Source organism: Liolophura sinensis, chromosome 1, assembly GCF_032854445.1.
Source record: "Liolophura sinensis isolate JHLJ2023 chromosome 1, CUHK_Ljap_v2, whole genome shotgun sequence".
NCBI classification, from domain to species: domain Eukaryota; kingdom Metazoa; phylum Mollusca; class Polyplacophora; order Chitonida; family Chitonidae; genus Liolophura; species Liolophura sinensis.
Window position 1 is genome coordinate 64,139,295 of NC_088295.1, and position 18,995 is coordinate 64,158,289.

Consider the following 18,995-nt stretch of genomic DNA (forward strand, 5'->3'; position numbering starts at 1 on the left):
TTAATTCATTTATCTTTTATCCCAACATCAGGATATCAAAGCTATTGTGAAATCTTACATCTTTATATATATTGGCCACTCTAGATTCAAATGGAAGTCACCCCTATGACAGCAGTATCACCTTTATCCATTGTGAGAAAGTGCCCTGGGTATTTGAATGGACAAGTGTGTCAGTGAAGTCATATTTGCATTCCATTAAGCCTGTTCTTGTTAAGTGAAAACACAAAAGGAGCTCAATTGGCACATCTATCAGGGAAGGGATTCCTCCGTGTAGGGACGATGTTCAAAAAAGATTTGCACCCCTGCGGCATTTTCCCATCTGCTCTAAGACAGGGGAAATCTGCCTATAATATCATCTCTGCCGTCTAAAATATTGATGGAAAGTCAAAAACTATAGGGAGTCACATTGTGTGTTATCAGTGCACTTGTGTGTAGCGTATTGAAAAACTTGAGCTGTTTTCCCAAATGGAAGTCTGCTGGTTGATTGGTTAGTGATGCCAGGTTTTGACGGCCCACCACACTGGGGTATGGGTGGAAATTGCTGGCTCAGAAACTGTCGTAAATTGTCTTTCTTCCACATGTTGGTTGCGGGAACCATATCTCTCCAGCCATGTGCAAATTTAGCCATTTACCAGTCATATCGCGCTTGCTGATGATTGCACCGTCAATTGTGGTTCCTGAGGAACGGGCGTGGAAAAATTTATTTACAGCCGAATGATGTGATTATGTCCTAGTGGAGCTCTTTATAGATGAGCTTTAATTCTAAGACATTCCATGCTACTGAGGATGGCAAGCGTTGTTAACACTGAAGAACTACATGTAAACAACCTTCATCTAGGGTACTCTCCCACGCATAATTCAAGTATCATTATATTGGTAATCTCAAGTCTTTTGTGGGTTGTATTACAACATAAAGCAAAATTATGATAGTCAGTGTTCAGCAGCTCAAGAGAACTCCGTTGACGGGGCATATGAGGAATATAAGCACATGGCTAAATAGGTATAAATGTTTTCACCCAACTATACAGTATTAAATGGCATCTTACGCATAACTACAACCTGCATTTTTCTCAGCCTTCATGAATCTTTAGTGACACTTGACTACCTTTGAAGGTTGATGCTTCATAATGATATGGCAATGCCATGAAACAAACCATGGAATGAGTTTGGCTTTTGATTTAGAGGACATATGTAACGCTGTATGTCTTACATGTATTTGTTTTACAGCCACCCGGCTTCCTCCTCGCACGCTCAGTGTGTTTATATACTGTGTGCAAAGTTTTCAAGCTATGTACAAACTGAGATTTGACCCAGCCCCAACCCATCAGATGGAGTCTTACTTTTTGGATGAGTTGTTTAGATCTGTTTACACATGGTTTTTAAATTCATTGCCTTGATTGGGCTTGCCGTTTCGAATACTTTTTAGTTAATGCTATTAATCTTAGATTAGTGTTGATCTTCATGAGATAATCTGAGCTTCCTGGCTTGAATCAGTTAGTGTTAAGTGCTTAGGGCTTGCGCATCAATAATCAACTGTAACTTAATAATCCGAGAGAAAATTGAATTACCCATACGATAAGACTTGCTGTTGCTCTTAGCATTACTACTCTGTACTTCAAATATGTGAATTATGAATGATCATTTTGTTCATATTTGTCTAACAGGCGTTGATAAAATATTTTACTTTTGATTTTAATTTGCTTCATAATTATGGGTTTTTTTTCCTTCAGATTTATCAGGAGTACAGTTGTGACTTCTGTGACTTTAAAGCATTCAGAATATTTCAGGGATTCATACACATCCATTCTTGCTGCCGTTTATAGGCAGTTAGAATTTTTGGAGAAACTCAACATGCAATAAAATAAACTCAATATTGTATGCAGGACTCAGATATTCAATATCTTTGGAATAATAAGTCCTCAAATGTTCAGGTTAGATGATTTATTTGCTTTGTATTGATTAGTGGTTGAGAAGCTACATCATTCTGTAGTGGTTAAGAGGCTACATCATTCAGTTGATACATACTCAGAAGTAGTGACAACAGCCAATTGAAGCTCTCTACCAGAGCATTATTGTGAACCAAAAGAAACAGTGCAGCTGAATATACACTGCATAAAATATCTGCATGAAAAAAAAATACATATCAATTTATCTAAAATAAGAGCAAAAAGGGGTTTTGCAAGGTAGTAAGAATTCATGGTGGCTTGCCACCAGCTCACCATAAGCTCACTTGTAGCAGAAATACAGCTTTCCACTGCAATCTGAGCTCCACCTCAGGCAAACTCATGGCAGGCTAGGAGCAAGCTACTTGATTACCTTCCAAAATGGTGGCCTGAATTAGTTGTACTGTGCTGAAATCAAAATAATGAATGGCTAGTAGCAAGCTACTGAATTGACTGTAGAGAGAAGTTAGCCTATCTTGTACTGTAATGAGATCAATGGACTATTAATTTAGCTGTAATAAAACATGTTTCTAAAATATTCAGCATCAAGAAATTACCATCTGTACACGTAGTGATTTTCAGGCTAGTAAAGAAAATATATCGTTACTAACAGCACACCATATTGATTTAAATGAGTCGCTGTGTATCGGAGCAGAAGGTCGATGATAATATTTGAAGAGGTATCATTTTATGGATACTCAGACATTCCATGTAATCTGTAAAAACGGTAATACTGTGATCGTTGTTTGTGTTAGTGCCTCTGTTGTGGTAATGTTGCCTCTTCCCATAATACAGAGGCAACATACATAAAGCCCGCTGAGAGCTTTCTCTTGATAAACTCTTCTTTATAAAGCCAATGTCCGTAATTAAGTCATTATCAGTACGTTCAGTATCTAAAGGCGTGTATACCGGTGAAGAAAATCAGACATGCGAACTGTTTTCAATAAACTGTCAGTGTGTTGTCAGCAAATCCCACACGTCTATACAAATAGCAGCGCTGTGAAACACCAACTGCTATGTTTAGAGATAAGCTCAATACATTGATCCGATTTATAACAAGTAGTGGGGACAAAAACCGATCCCCGAGTGAGGACAAAAGCTGTATCTGCTGAGGCTCACTAAGAGATGCTTTTGCATGGCAGAGATTCATTATAGGCCAATATTATACCTCATATAGGTATTTATTAAATAGACTCGACAGTGTATGCATTTTCATAGTAAGTTATAGGTAACTTTGCATAGTTTTAAATGTGATTGTTTGTTAAATTTAATGACAACACATCATTTTTATTAATTCTAAACCAGTGAGGTCTAATAAATTGCATTTAACATCACTGTATTTTTTTTTTTACCTAATCTTGCTTAAGGCATGGTGTTAGGTAGCATGTAAATTGCTATGATATATGCATTTACATAAACAGAATAAAACCCTGACTGAGTAGAATTGACGAGTATTTCAATGGTTATGTGTGACCATTTGGCAGCTGTCACACTGTTGTCGCTGCTCTGGTTTTACTCTATGCTTTGCGTCTTTATGTTTATTATTTTATACATGTGTATATGCTGTATACATTCATCAGCATACGGTTAAAAGGCAAAAGTATGTGTATTCTGTTTGTATCATCCGCGCAAGAGACAAAATTATGTGTATTCTGTTTGTAGCGTACAGTAAAGTGACAAAATAAGGTGCATTCTGTTTATAGCATATGGTTAAGAGGCAAAATGAGGTGCATTCTGTTTATAGCATATGGTTAAGAGGCAAAATGAGGTGCATTCTGTTTATAGCATATGGTTAAGAGGAAAATCGAGGTGCATTCTGTATGCAGCATGGGTTGAGATTAAAATTAGTGAAAATAAGGGGCATGCGGTATTAAACGAATTTGAAAACTTGGGTAACTACATGTACATGTACAAAACAATTACATTGTGATGTAATATCTATGAAAAGCATTGTGAGTGACATATTACTAATGTAACTAATTGTATATTTTCAGACAATGCGTCAGCGTGACAAGAGAGTGCCGGCCTGGTGTCTTATCCTTATGTGTCTTCTCTCGGGACTCCTCTCGGACAAAGGTAGCCCCTTACTTTCACTTTCATTTTTCAAGACATAACTTTTTATGGTACGCACAGACAGACAGTTGTTAAAAGCCACCAAGAATTATGCCGTATGTGAACCATTGGGTAGATGTCCTAGAGACAACACTTCTAACATGAGACTTATAGCCTAATAATATTACATCTACACTAGAAATACCTAGACTTTAGCGAAGGCTTACAAACAGTTTAATCCTCTTAATTCTTTATTGTATGACTTACTAGATTTCGGACACGTTATGTGTAACCAGAACTGTTTCATGTCTTCCAATGTTCATTACTGTAAAGGACTGTCAGATGTGCAGATGTGTGTTTTGTTCAGTGTGGAGTTCAGTATCTAATCAAGAAAGAAAAACTTGATTTAGACGGAGAGGAAAGTACCTATATATGAAATTCTGTATACACATGTACTGTACCGCATCTTTTAACATGCATCTGCTATTCGTGTGTTTATAAATATGATTGTATAAATAGGACTGCACATGTTTTCTGAGGGTTTTCGTTGCTGTAAAGTTTATGGCTTCAGGGTCTGGTTTGATATCAACTGTTGAGAATGAGAATATGAGCACTTGATGAGCCTGCTGTGTTTAGACACTGTCCACCTGAAAGTGCCCACTCAGTACAAGCACATGTTTGGCCACATGGGAAGCTGGTGGTACTCATCTGGTGGCCACTGCTCCATGTACCAGTTTAATGTCAGTTCACTGACCACTGAGAACCGCAGAATTCACTTATTTCACACTACATGCAGCTCCCCAATTCTTTTGTATTCCAAATGCACTGCTTCAAATCATGTGCATGTACTTAAAAGTTTTCTTGGCTTATAGTATCACAGCTTCTTTCAACTATGAACATACATGTACTTATAAATAATGTAGTATGGTTGATCTATTCCTGCATGTAAAACTTACTAAGTGTAAGGATGTTACTGCCAGTCTGACTAGAATGTGGAGAAAGTAATTATGGTGATAAACATTCATTTTCTGTATGTTGAACATACTTTCAGAACTCTTGAAAATCATTGTGCAGTTAATTGGCATGATATGTATACCAAGAATTAATGCACTGAAATGTGTCCTATGTTTACTTATGATGTCTTGAATAGAAAAAAGCATGAATTTAAAATAAGCCTTTTGTGGATACCACTGCCTGTTAACAATCCTATCTTTTTTTAATATTAAGATTCAAGGCATCTAAATGTAATATTTAAATTCAGTGCATCTCCCTTGTTTCCAGTGTTCACCTTCTGTAATTCTGATTGAAATCCCAGTAAGCAATTATAACTACACACTATACGGCCTTGAGTTGTGTATTAGAAAGTAGTACAGGGTTGCCTGATGAAAGTGTTTTTGGTTGTTACATTAAGAACAAAACCCCAGCGCTCACCTGCTGCTACAACTGAATCACCCAAACCCTTGAGTCTACTTAGGCCTGGGTTTGAAGAAACAGATGCTGCATGGGCAGGTACGGTTGCTTCCATGCAGGCAGGGCCCTATAGTGAATGTGGTAACCCTTTGATATGGGGAGTCCTTATTCTTGTCCTGGTGCCCTTAAGCTCTGTACCTTAATTAGACACCCTTAGGTCTACCTCAGCGTGACACTGAATCGCTGCTCATATTTCTTCTCCCTCACAAATAATTAGCTTTATTCCTTCTGTATTCATCAGTAGGCTCAATGGCATATTAATTAGGTTACCGCTGAGGGTTTTATGCAATTCAGTTCGGAGCATATTTTTGGGCAAAATTCCATTATGAGCATTCATTGAAGATCTAAGCACTGAGGCCTAGCAATAATGAGAATGTCAGTGGGCTTCTGTGTATCAGGTGGATTTAATAAAAGTTACCATCGTTTGGGTTTCTCTTGGGAACAGCCTCCCCTCTTCAGCCGGGCCACTGAAGGGACCTAGGCGACTTGCAGGCTGACATATCTCCACACCCATACTCTGGCCACCATATTTATTATGTACATGAAAATTATCCCTGTTATTTTCTGCTTGATTGAATTGTTACTGACAGAAGGTAATAAATCATAGGCTCTCTGTGTGGGCCTCACTCAAATTTGGCACCCAGGCCTTTATCAAATCAAATCCAATCAGCTTCATCAAGGAGAAATGAGAAACCCTTGTCAAACTCTATAGTCTTTCAGTGCATCCAGTTTGGCATGCTGCCCCAGTAGTGCATTGGCTCTGTGTCCTGGAGTATTTCAGTAGATCAGTCATGTGAACCCACTTTGGCTGTGTTGGGACTGAAGACAATTTCACTGGCATGATAGCCTATAGCTATCATGCAATATATATTTGACAACTTATCCTAAATGAAGCTTAATTAATTGGCATATTCATATTGGCTGCTTACTTAGACATGATAAGGTGTGTTGGTTCAATCCCAGACTCGGACTGGGGATTTTGAACTCCTTTAAACTCCACCAGGCCTTGGTGGGAGAAAGCCTTTTACAGCGCTAAAATGCTGTGTGGTTTGTTAAGAGATTGTTTGTTTTCCACTGTTGTGTTACACACGCTGTGTTCTACGTGTAAAAATTTGTCATATGTGACAGATAATAAGGGGGGAAAAATAAGCATTTAGGTATATCTGTGGAGTTTTTATTCAAAACTGTGAAACATTTAATACATACATGTATAAATATATTTTATTACATATACTTATTTTTAACAGCTATTTATATATTGATAAAGTCTTTCCATGTAAACTTCAGGGAAAGACCTCCTTTTTTGTAATATCGACAAATTCTCACTTTATGATCTTTTCTGGTAAGTCTATCATTCAGTAAGAAGGCCAATATGGGCAGTGGGATAATATTACTGTATAGTTAGGTCTCGCTGGATTACAGGTAATATGGCATTCTTTGATGATAGTAAAAATGGCCTTGGATATACCATGTGTTACACATTGCACCCTGGTCTGAAGATGCCATTTCCTGGATGTAAACCATCACAGGTCTCTCTGTGCTTTCCAGTTATTGGGTCATGTGACTTGATTGAGATGCAGTCTGGTCTCTGGCCACTATACTATATCATTGTGTGATCAGCTGGCAGGCTATGGCCCAGTGTGAGGGCAAGGGATACCTGATGGCAAAGACATGTTCTGACTCATCTGCCATATCCAGTCATAAGCTTCATTCAGGGTTAGAATGACCTGATGCATACAAACAACCAGAATCCAATTTCACAAATAACCATACCCATATTTTTGTCTGTGAATGACATCATCTTTAATTTGGCATTCCAACACACATACTGCAAAAGTTAAAAAGAAATAAAGTCACACAAAGCATGGCAAAAGTAGCAACTGAGACTTGAGTTTGTGCAAATACAGTATAGTGCGCATATCATGAACAAATATGTGGTATTCAACATCTATCTGCTCAAGAATTTTTTGCTTTTCTTACCTTGTTCTTGGACTCTAGTTTTGGATTCAAGCTGTCATTGACATACAACTGTATGTCAGGTAGATTTCTGCCTATAAAACACCAAACTATTCTGAAGCACATGTATTGGGCTAAAACACAAATTTGGTAAATAGATAAATGTATCCTGTGATGATTTCATTGAAGACACTAACCTAAAGCTGACATGGTTATATTGAAGCCCTTGGAGAATTGCACTTGAAAGTTTCATTAAACTTCACCCATCACTCAGCTCAGGCGTTCATTAGTCCAGATTGGCTTTTCAAATGACACAAGTGCTTGGAATTTCAAGTGTTTTTATTATTTACTTAACAGAAACCTACTGCACTCCACATATCAGGCCCTCTTGCTGATTGAGGAGACTACTACCTTCTTCCGAAAGTTCCTGATAGCACTTGACCAACAGTTCCCTATAGCCCTTGATCAATGAGATCTTGTGTTTGAATCCAACTCTCATTGGTTCATAATTGGCAGCTTTATGGTGGTAGGTTTGTTATATGCCCAAGGCAACGAGTGATGGTTCCCTTTAAGTCTTGGTATGTTAACTTCTTTATAGTATAGTCTTGGTGAGATTAATTAGTAAGTAGAAAATTTATTTCAGATGGTAACGTAATTTTGATTTACCTTATTAAATTTAATGGGAAATGTAACAAATGAGCGTGTGGATTGTTGTTAACTGAATGGATGAAGGTTCTGTATATCACAATACATCATGGCATATAGAGTCCAGTCTGAATACAGAGACATTTGGATATCCATAAGGAGTACAAAAATTACAGGATATTCTAAAGAAAAAAAAATTCCCTAATAAATACAACCTAAATGTTTGAAAGTTTACAAAATTTACAAATTTCTTTACATTCATTTGTATTGACTTTAGAAAGTCTTGTGAATAATTTTAAAACTAAACTTTGATATAGAAGGCATTAGTTCCTGGTTTCCTAATGTCTGAAGATAGTTTAGCCCAAATTAGCCAACTGAAAGGGTGCCCAGATTAGAAAGTTGTAATTGGCCCTGTTAGTGCTATAGAGAAGGTACATGTACATCTGTGCTAATACAGCTGTTTGGCTGCCAGTGATGAACATGTTTCTGTGTTGGATCCTTTAGTTTCCAACCTCTGTTCTGTTCCTAAACTGGTTCATTTCTGTAGGTGGGGAATTGTGCTTCTTTGTTTATCTTTCTGATCTGTGAATGTGTCCTACCCTTAGTACCCATTTCCAGCAGTCTCACTGAAATCTTTGTTTCTTACAAAACAAGAAAGTAGCAGACTCAATGTGCTTGACAGAATGTCCTAATTACCTCTACCAGCTCTAATGAAGTTAATTTGGCCTGACTCTCTTTATGTCATTGTTCTCGTTAGGCTAGTTGGCATGTAACTAGGGCTCTGGTGCCAGAGGGTCAGACTAAAGTAATTTCGCTGCAGTAGAAACATTCCAGAAAGCACGAAGTATCTGTGTTTGGGTTATTATACTCCTCCACTGTGTGTTGATGATTATGAAATTTCGGCAGCATTACGTAAAGCTATAATTTTGGAGGATAATATGGATAGTCTAAAAGTGATATCTCCGACTTCTTGGTTTGGTTATTTGAGCCTTCATGGGAAAGCACTACAGCTTAAAAGTGTCATTCCTGTGTCAATGTAAAGAAGCTACATGTAATGTGGAATTTGCCTTGACCATGATGTTTCAACACCCAAGAGGTGCATTTCTGTAGGCAAATGACGTTCATGTAATATTTTCGTTTAAATATTTGATGCAGAACTTCCCCTGGGATATGATCCTACCTTCCAAACTAACCTCAAAACAACTTTCTAAGATCAATATGTAATTCTCAGATTGAGGCAAAATTAATACATTTTAGGTGAAATACAGTGTTTAAGGATGGATCAGTGAATGATAGACAAGTATATGTATGTGTATAGATACAGATTGATGAGTCAACACTTCAGCATACTTCAAAGCCTTCATTGCCTGCATTACTATAAAAAGGAATATTTTATCTAATAGAGGAGGTATTGAGGCTTTTTAAGATATAAATGTGTATTTCCTTCTGATCAGGTTTTGCCGAAGGTGATGATCCAGCATGTCTGATTCATTGCTCATGTTGTAATCTCCCATTGGAATGTTGAGCTTCGTCTTTTATAATATATATCAGTTGTGTTCTTGAGTTATGGTTTTGCTGTGACCTGGGTATATAGTGTGGCAGCAGATGGCCAGGTGATGGTAGGCCTTCCAGGCAAAATGTCGTTAAGGACTTGTTGCAATCTCCCAGGTAAGTGATAGATCAATACAGTGATGGACACAACGTTTATTCATTGGTGGAACCAGCTGTGTATCGAAAGCATTCTGCTGTACTTAACCTACTGCAAACACACAGCATAAAGTAACAGCTTTGCTTTAATCCCAATGGTCCTGCTGCAATGTTAGCCTACTTAATTAAATTGATTTCTCATTTGTATGTTTTTCTTATTATCAAGTTTAGCAAAATGAGAGTAGTATGATAGTTTTAACCTGCAATCAATTGATTTGTTACATTTTTTGTCTTTTTGATTTTTTGGTACAGTTTATCCACAAGATGCACATGTATATCTGGTATTAAAATTACAGCTGAGTTGTTTGGTTTTAAAAAGTTTTTAAAGATTTAATTTGAATTTTCATTTAATCAGATGTGAAAAATAAAATGAGAAAAAAATGTTCTATAAGATGAAAGATAAAGATTGTTGCATTATGAAAGTAATTAAGTGTGTTATTGCAAAACCTTTCTAATGTTTTTTTGTTTGTTGATGCATTTGAATTGCTTGTTTCCCAGTTGAAATTCTTTTTGGAACATAAATTTAGAGAACATACTGTAGCTGTGTCTAATTGCATTTTATTTTGAAATCATAACTTTGTCATGGGGAAACATGCAAGATTTAAGAATGTTTTAAATACTGGAGGATATTTCAGATACATATATATTGATCTCATTCCTCGAGCAACTGTGTTCAAATTGCACTGTGCTTGCTTTTAATTACTGAAGTATTTCTAATACTGTTATTAATTTGAATTAAAATTTTGTTTATGACTAAGTTGCCTATTTTGTCTCATTCTGAGAGTTCTGTTGATATTATTGGAGAGTTTTGAGGCTTGTTTGGAAGGCAGGATGATGTCCTACTGTAAAAAGTGTAAATGTTCTTGCCAACAGAAGTATCTTATTACTTTCATCACCCTCTAAAACAGCCCTTTTCAGAGGAGAGCATTTTAGGGCATGTACGGTATTTTATGTGAGGTTGGCATTTAGCAAGTTCAGCATTTCTGTGAAAAAGACTCTTGTTGGATGAAGCTGTTTTACATAATCATCAAAATGTTGTTGATTCTTGTACTTTTGGAAAATGATTTATGCATGGTCAGCAATGTATTTGCTTCGTTGAAGTCGTGTCCCTAAAGAGGATGCTTAGGCATGTTTGTGTGAAGAAGTGCAAAAGCTTATCGTTTTGTCATGGTGACTAACCTCATGTAAACGATGCAGAATGCTGAAACAGTCTGCATATAAAACAGTTGATTGTATGTTACTGAGAGCCATTGAGCAAATATAATGAGCACATTCAGTATTCATGTGTTATAAGTGTTATTTCCTGATTATACATTGCTGTAGTACTGGACAATGTACTTTTGGACTTCATGTTGGTGTGAAGAGTTTATTGAGTTTGATTTGTTATAGCTCTTGATTGCCAGTGTACTATTGGATTGCAGTAATATTTCATGACCTGATACCATGCAGGTCTGATAGGCTAGGTGTACTCCTATGGTAAGCTAGGCACATGGAGCAAGGGTTGATGAAGCAGAATGAGGAAAAGCACTATGTCATTAGGACCTGCAGCAGTTTGAATCAAATCCACATTGGATGTGTGAGGAGCTTAAAACTGCAATGACAATCAAATCTTTGAAATGAGGCTAAACTGATTTAGTCTGTTCACAAGCGACCATGCAGTCATCCATTAATAACGAGCCGTAATTAATCTAACATCAATCACTGCGACATCCATCACTGACCAAAGCCTTTCCAAATTCCTAGCTTTGCCCACAGTTTCTCTGGGGCCCTGTAATCAATGTATGTGGGACTGTTATGGTCATCAATAGCCTCAGTAAACTCCTAGGAATGAGGAATTTTATGCTCCAATGGAATGTGAACTTTGCCTTGATGAAAAATACATGTTTTTCCTCACTGTGTTTGCTTTTTTGTTTATTCCAGGAAAATTTATTTTTATGGATGAGTAACTGAAAAACATTCTGACTTTTGACCTAAGAGGAAACAACATGAAAAACTTTTGCACATTGAAAACCATGCATTTAGCTGCAGCTCTGATGAGCCCGAATATTCATCTTGCACTATTGAGAATTCATTCTGTTGACAAATTCTCTTTTTCCCTTGGTTTTGGGTTATCATTTTACATGGGCTGTTGATTCCATTACTGGCTGGAGGAGTAATGTGCTTTATAATTAACCCTCAGTCCCTTGTCCAGGAGATTTTTCTGGAAACTTTGGATTCAGGGCTGTCATCTGAGAATCTTGTCAGGATAATGCCTCCATTTCTTGGCACTTGTGTCGGTCGCCGGTATTAGGGATTTCTTAGCTATCAGTTTCACAGAGGTCATTGGTTAATTCAAACAATAGTGACGGCCAATGTGTGACAGGTATTAAATGAGTCTGGAGTGCTGCGAAAACAAGGTGAGTGATCAGTTTATTAATGAGGTGTCTGAACTCATTAACTGCCTCGGCATTTCACACTGATATGGAGTCGCCAGACCCTTTTAATGTTCATGGTCCTCCCAATATCCAACTGGTGAATCTGATGACGGCCATTCCAGAAAACAAAATTATTGCCCTCTAGCAGAGTGTTTCTACTGCAGACTTCCATAAATCCTTATTGGGCTACTGGACCAGAAGATTCCTGATCCTCCTCAATTCTTGTTGGAAAGTGCCAGATGTATGCCCTGGCTGAACATACATCTTTCACCAGGTGTTAACCACTAGGGCAGAGCACGAAGGGACTTAGTGATCAAGAGTCTGACAAATATGAAAACACTACCATCCTTTGTTAGATTGTACTAGTAGAGATTCATGGTCAACTGATAACTCTGTGGAAAAGCTTTCTGGGCCATGAATTGCCAATCTGGTAGTCTAGTTTCCTTGGCCATAAAAGGCTGTTGTGTCTATTCCCAAGGTTTCGAAGAAATACCAGTACAAACTTCTGAGATTTCATGTGTGCTTAAAGGAAAGGATTTGGTGAGCTGTCCCACATAATTCTGTTTTATATGCCAAGCAGATCTGTCTGACATTGAGCAAAGTCTCTTGGGGAACCAAGTCATCTTTCATTACTGCTATCAAGAGTACAATTTGAGCAGGGGTGATTTGTACCTTGCAGATAGTTATGTATGAAATATAGACACTTTAGGGACATCCCGTGGGCATGCCGTTCTGGCAAATGCTCTGTCAGCCATTTTCAAGAGTTGTGTCCTAACCTGGAGACAGTGGCTCCAGTGGTGTCCATTTTCTACCATAATAGAAGCTGACAGATCTTTGTCCTTCCAATGTTTGAAGTATGTTGCACTTGAAGAAGATATTAACTTCACCACCAGTACTTGGCCTTTGCCCCTTTGTATTGTGGGTACAAATTAAGGTTCCAGGGAGGCTAAATTTTCTGAAGCTTTACGCAGACATTTGCCCTTTTTGCCTTGATCATTTGTGTCCTTTAAGAATAAATAGGGTTTGTTTTGCCTTTCTAATGCGTAAAGTGCATTCTGTTGTCTCTGTAATGGGCCATGTTGAGACAGGTAGTACAGACGAGCGAGCTGGTGATTACTGAATCAGTGCTGACTGATGTGCTCTTGAAGGACAAGTAAACCTAGAAAACTTTCTAGAATGAACTCTTGTCTTGTCCAAGACCGTCCTCCGCCAAAGTGGTACACTGTAACAATGTTATGTGTTGATAGCAAAGAATTTAAGAATGGTCAACATGAAGGAGTCTCATGATTTGTGCCACACAGGACAAAAAACACATGCTTATATCATATCCATAGGTTTAACAAGCTTTAGACCTTTTTTCTGATGATTTTATTAATGGTTTGCTCAAACAGTCTAATGGGAATAAATTTAATTTAGGAAATTGTTGCATGACTTTGTTGGCAAGGATATTATTGTTGTGCAGTTCCAACATTGTTACATTAATTTTGGAAATATCAATACGTGCTTCTTTTATATTAACACCTTCTTGTCTTTGTCTTTCTATCTTTCAAATATTTGACATCATATCTTTTAACATGGTTTGTTCACTTAGTGATGGGACAGAGAACAAGACAACGTCAAGTTTTTCAGGACATGGCAAGTTTTATGAGTTTGGGCTTGCTTTTTGTATTTACTCTGAATTAATTCTCCATAAATTAGTTCCTTAAAATATACATTTACACATATGCCTAAGTAAATGGGATGATCATGCTGGTTCCATACTGAAACAAAACAGAGAACTTGTGTGTTTTTTCATCACTACAGGAATGTGTTCTTGATTGATTGCTCAGATGTTTCTCAGTGATGTTGCTGTCACCATCTGTTTAGGCTACTGTTGATTTTGTCTTTGTGACAGGTGATAAAGTAAAAGCTCAGCAAGGACAGGAAAACTGCCTGACACTTGGTGAAATGGAAGGTTCTATTCTCAGACAGAGTTAATGTGAATAATTAATGAAGGTTGGGAAGATAGACCAGACTTCCTTGTGGAAGGGCACTGTTGAGGCCATCAGGTCTGTGAATGTTCCTTCTGATGGTCGACTTCCTGGCTTCCTCCCACCCACAGCTATTGCAGGGTAGCCAGTTGGACTGCCTCACAAGCAGGGTTTGTCCCCCACGCCGGTCTGTATAACCTCTGTACCTCCTGAATAAACCAACCATTCTGTCGGAGGCCTCTGTCTAAGATTTGGACCTTAAACACTCACATGGCTGTTCTCTGCCTCCTCCCATATGGTTGTTAAGCTTAAACTTATGAAAATAAGCTTGAAGATTAATCTGTTTACCAGTTAAAGCCTGTGTCAGGCTTCAGTCATAGGTCAGCTGATGTGACATTAAAGTCTAACCATGTGGGCCAAAGTGTAATGGACAGGAACATTGCCTAGACAAGGGTGAAGTAGTTGCTCATCTCCTTGCCTCCATGTGTTATCATTTGGATGGGCTGTCACTTGAAACGCTGTGAATCTACTCCTGCACAGTTTTCTTCATAATGCTTGCACATGTTGGTTCCAGTTTCTTTGTCCGTTATTGTTTATGCATATTTGAAGGAACTTTTGCGAGAGCTCTACAATTTGGTGCAGTAAATAGTTGACATTATACTGTATTTTATTGCTGATCTGAATATTGTACATCTACATTGTGTTTTGATTCGTCCACCTAAGGAATAGCTTGAGATTTTCTAGTCAAATTGAATGACCTGAGGAAACACTTTAAGGCATGAATGCTTATACCTGCACCATTTATTTTTGTGTTAAACTATGTGACGTTTTACCCAACTGAATTTTTCGCCCAGCCTGCTGTAGTATTATTCTGGAAGTAGCAAAGCATGAGTTGTTTAAGTTTAATAAGGTTCTCATGCTTATATACACACATATAATCTTACTTTTAATTTGTACTTACATGTACTAATTACTGCATGTTAAATAACAGGTTCATCATTATATATATGTTTGTCCAGAATCTCAGTAGTAAGCCAGAATATAATATATTTCAACTTTTGCTGACAATAATCCAAAGTGGACTGTTATTTCAGGCACCACTGAAATTTATGGCCATTGGGCTATATATTTTCCATTTGAAATGAGACATTTAGTATCAAAGATTTATTTTTGCAATAAATGCCAGTTGTGGAAACCAATAAAGAATCGCTTTCAGTTTAAAATACGTTTGCTGTGGCGCTAATTTTGATGGTAAGGTCAATGTGTATGATTTGTGACCATTTATCATGATTTATTTCAGATTACGAGCTTTTGGTTGTCTTAATGAAAAGAGAGGAGTAGTGCATCTGGATGAGAAACTAGGCTAACACACTGCAGTTTAATATCATGCAATTTTGCATCGTGTGCAGTCCTCAATTCCTTTCTATTCCTGCATCTGTTTAATAGTCAGGCCAGGTTTGAGGGGAGGTGGTCTTGATATTTGCATTAATAGCTGGTCTTGTGGGAGATTGAGTGGCCTTGGCTGGGGAGGTCAGTCTGGTGAGGTGACGATACAGTCCTGGTTGCCGGTGAGTGACGGATGGCGGGTGCATACAAGGTTAATCTGCAGAGGCAAAAGACTCGTAGATCAACTTCACTTGCTTTTTACTTCTCCGCACACCGGCACCTTGTGATGCTAATTTAGATTGCCTCCTCAACTGTCATTAATTTTGTAGGGAGCATTAGAGTAGGCCATCCTGGACCTCCTGGATACCAGGGTACCAGTGGATGCCCTAAGCTGGTGGGTCTCCTGCCACAGCCCGTTACACACCCTCATTACTTACCTCTTGGAGTTTGACATTTGTTCAGGAGACTTTCAGACCTTTGTTCAGCCAGGCAAAAAAGACAGAGGATATCTTGGTCTCCCGAGGTATTTTTGGCCAATGAGCAGTGGCAATTTGTTCTTTCTCTCACCACTGGGTCCAAGGAAACAGCTGCTCCTCTGTGTCTGTCAGTGGCCACACCAGCATAAACTTACTGACGGATTAGTCTGGCCAACCAACTCCCCTTTTTTTTTCTGTTTTGTCAGTTATAAATGACTTTCACACCTTCTGACCAAGACAAATTCAAGAAGATGACAAATTTACAACATCAGCAGCTACAATGGAGTCTGTAATAGCCTGTGATGTGGAAGCTGCCATGTTAAAGTTTACATGGAAAGTGCATGTAATTTCACTGGCCATTTAGAACTATAATTGTACAAGGACACATGTTGTGATAGCTTAAGTTATTTATAAGTGGTCAATACGAATGGCAGAAAAGCTGTCAGATTAGTTGGAAAGTTTTACAGTTTGGTTCGTGTTATAACTCTTAATGGCACGGCCACATACAACACTCTCAAAAACATTTTCTGGAAATCTGGAAGAAAAATGTATTCACATGCATTTATTAATTATTTGTTTATTTATTTCTTTGATTATCCTTACTCAAGAATTTTTTTACTCATATGATGGAGGTTAGGGTTATGTGTGGAGGAAGCCGGAGTGCCCATAGTAACCTTTACCTGACAAACCTCCTGACTGTTATTGTCCAGCTAGTGGGATCTGTATTCCAGCCAGGTCTGTCAGCAACCTGTAGATGGTCATGGGTTTCCTCGGGCTCTGCCCAGTTTCCACCCACCATAATGCTGGCCGCCGTCGTATAAGTGAAATATTCTTGAGTAAGGCGTAAAACACCAATCAAACAAATAAATAAAATGTATTCCAGCCTGGAATCATCATTATTCAGTTGTTCAGTTGTGGTGAGAACAAAATTTTAGGGTCAAATTACAGTTTAGGACAGTGTAGGTAGGTAAACAATATCTTCTAGTGTTACAATGGTATTGCTGACATTTTGTTTTCTAGCCAGAGCATAGGAGATGCTCAGGTGTCAATTTGGGAACAAAAAAAAAAAAAACGTAAAGGCTTACATAATAAAATTGGTAAACCAGTGGGTTGACAGTAAGAAAAATCCAAGAGACGCAACATGAAGATGTACAAAACGAGCAATTAGGCATAATGACGGAGCATAAGACGGAAGCAAGGCAGTGTCGACCATGAAACCTTACAAGAATGCAATTTTATGTTCAGGAAAGACATGATCCTAAACCAAGTAAGAAGCTGCGATTGATTTGAAATTCAATACATTGCAAATGGCAGCTTGACTGTGGATTATGTGTTTACCTAAGGTAATTTGCATATTGGTTTAAGTAAGTGTTGCCCCAGTGCGGAGATTAAGGACTATAATTTCCAGGCTTATCACAGGTTAAATGCCTGTGATGAGGTTCTCCCTGAGTGGCCGTTCAGATTGCCTCCTTTATGACTGATCTAACTCTGCTTTATCGCTTCCAGTTAAACCAAGTATAGGGATTTAATCCCATAGCCCATTCTCTCAGTGGAAGACCCATGCTGCCATATTATCCTGTTGGCCTGGAAGAATGCCTGTTGCTATACACCCAGTCCATAGATTCTCCAGTAAAATGACATGGTAGTATGTTATAGCTTCGGCATGAAACATTTCTCATTTATAAATGAATTTGCAGTGTAATTACTGTAGTTCATCATTCTTTTCGCATATGAAGGAGGAACTTTCAGTGAAATTTATGCACCTTTTGAATTTGCTTAAACAGATAAAACTGTGTTAGTTTGGTTGACCAATTTCTTTACTTCACCAAAAGTTGAATTTAATAAGTATACACAGAATAACATTCTCGGAATATGCTTGAATAAGCACTTTGAAAATGAGCGAAAAGGATGAAGAATTATTGTAATGGCTATAGCTTTTCTCTAGAACAGATGAGGTAGACCAACATGTACATACACTGTATGTAGTTGAAATATTTATGAAAGACTACGGTTACCTTTACACTGGACAAATGTTATTAGACAAATTTCACTAGAAGTGAAATGTGATAATTTGCTCTGAATAATGACAAGGCAGAGCTGTATAAATACCTGTACCATCAGTCTGAAGTCTGTTGGCTTACTGTATATATTAAATGGACTTCTAATACCATGATGTAGTTAAAACTAACCTTGACTTGATATATTAAATGGCTTGGCATAATACATCTGTCGTTACATGTAATTACAGTGTATGTAATTAAGGTCAGCACCAGAAGAAAGATCATCATTATGACTTCATTATGGGGAGATGGTCAAAATGCACATACTTTCCTTATCTATTGTACTGAGGCACAATTGGGGTGTTAGTTGGAGGGATGAATGCGCTTGAGCAAATTGGATGCATTTTTAACACTTGTCCAGGTTGTTGTAGCTTTCATTAAGTACGCTTCCAGCCAAGCGTCCTAACCAATTAGGCTCTAATTAATACAGTGACAATGTGCATTGTGCAAACTGCAGCTTGTGAACAATGTGTACATGAATATTACATGCTATGGATGAAGTCCCATTCTGTCTGACCTGCTTAGAATACAGTCCTCTGAGATGTACCCATGGATTATTAGACAAGCTTTGTACAATGATTCGCTGTGCATGTCATCACAAGGGTCAGTGTGGTTGTTGTGGTCTTCTTGTGACTAAAAACCCACCAAACTGGAAGTGTGGGGGGGGGGTACCCATCTTGTATCAGAGTGGAAGGGGTGGGAGGTTAGGGGTGGGGGGCTACACACTATGTTTCTGCGGCCATTCAGCATGTCAATTACTCTCCCAGGGTTGTGATCATGCTGAATCCACTAACTGGATAATCCAATAGAATACCCAGTAGGGTGTGAATACAGCTTGACCAGAGTGGTCAGTGGTTGCAGTGCAGAGCACCATCATTGATACTGATGAAATGCAGATTCACACTGACATGCTGCT

The 18,995-nt window shown here is 38.1% G+C and overlaps 1 protein-coding gene across 3 annotated transcripts in view; it reads left to right on the plus strand.

The window, feature by feature from the left end:
- Positions 1 to 18,995, plus strand: part of LOC135481848 (bone morphogenetic protein 1-like) — a 143,758-nt gene that overhangs the window by 35,298 nt on the left and 89,465 nt on the right. For all 3 annotated transcript variants that reach the window (XM_064761584.1, XM_064761583.1, XM_064761585.1), the window contains exon 2: positions 3,938 to 4,019. In XM_064761584.1, coding sequence (XP_064617654.1) covers positions 3,941 to 4,019 — 79 coding nt within the window. In that variant the 5' untranslated portion in view covers positions 3,938 to 3,940. The remainder of the gene's footprint in view (positions 1 to 3,937; positions 4,020 to 18,995) is intronic.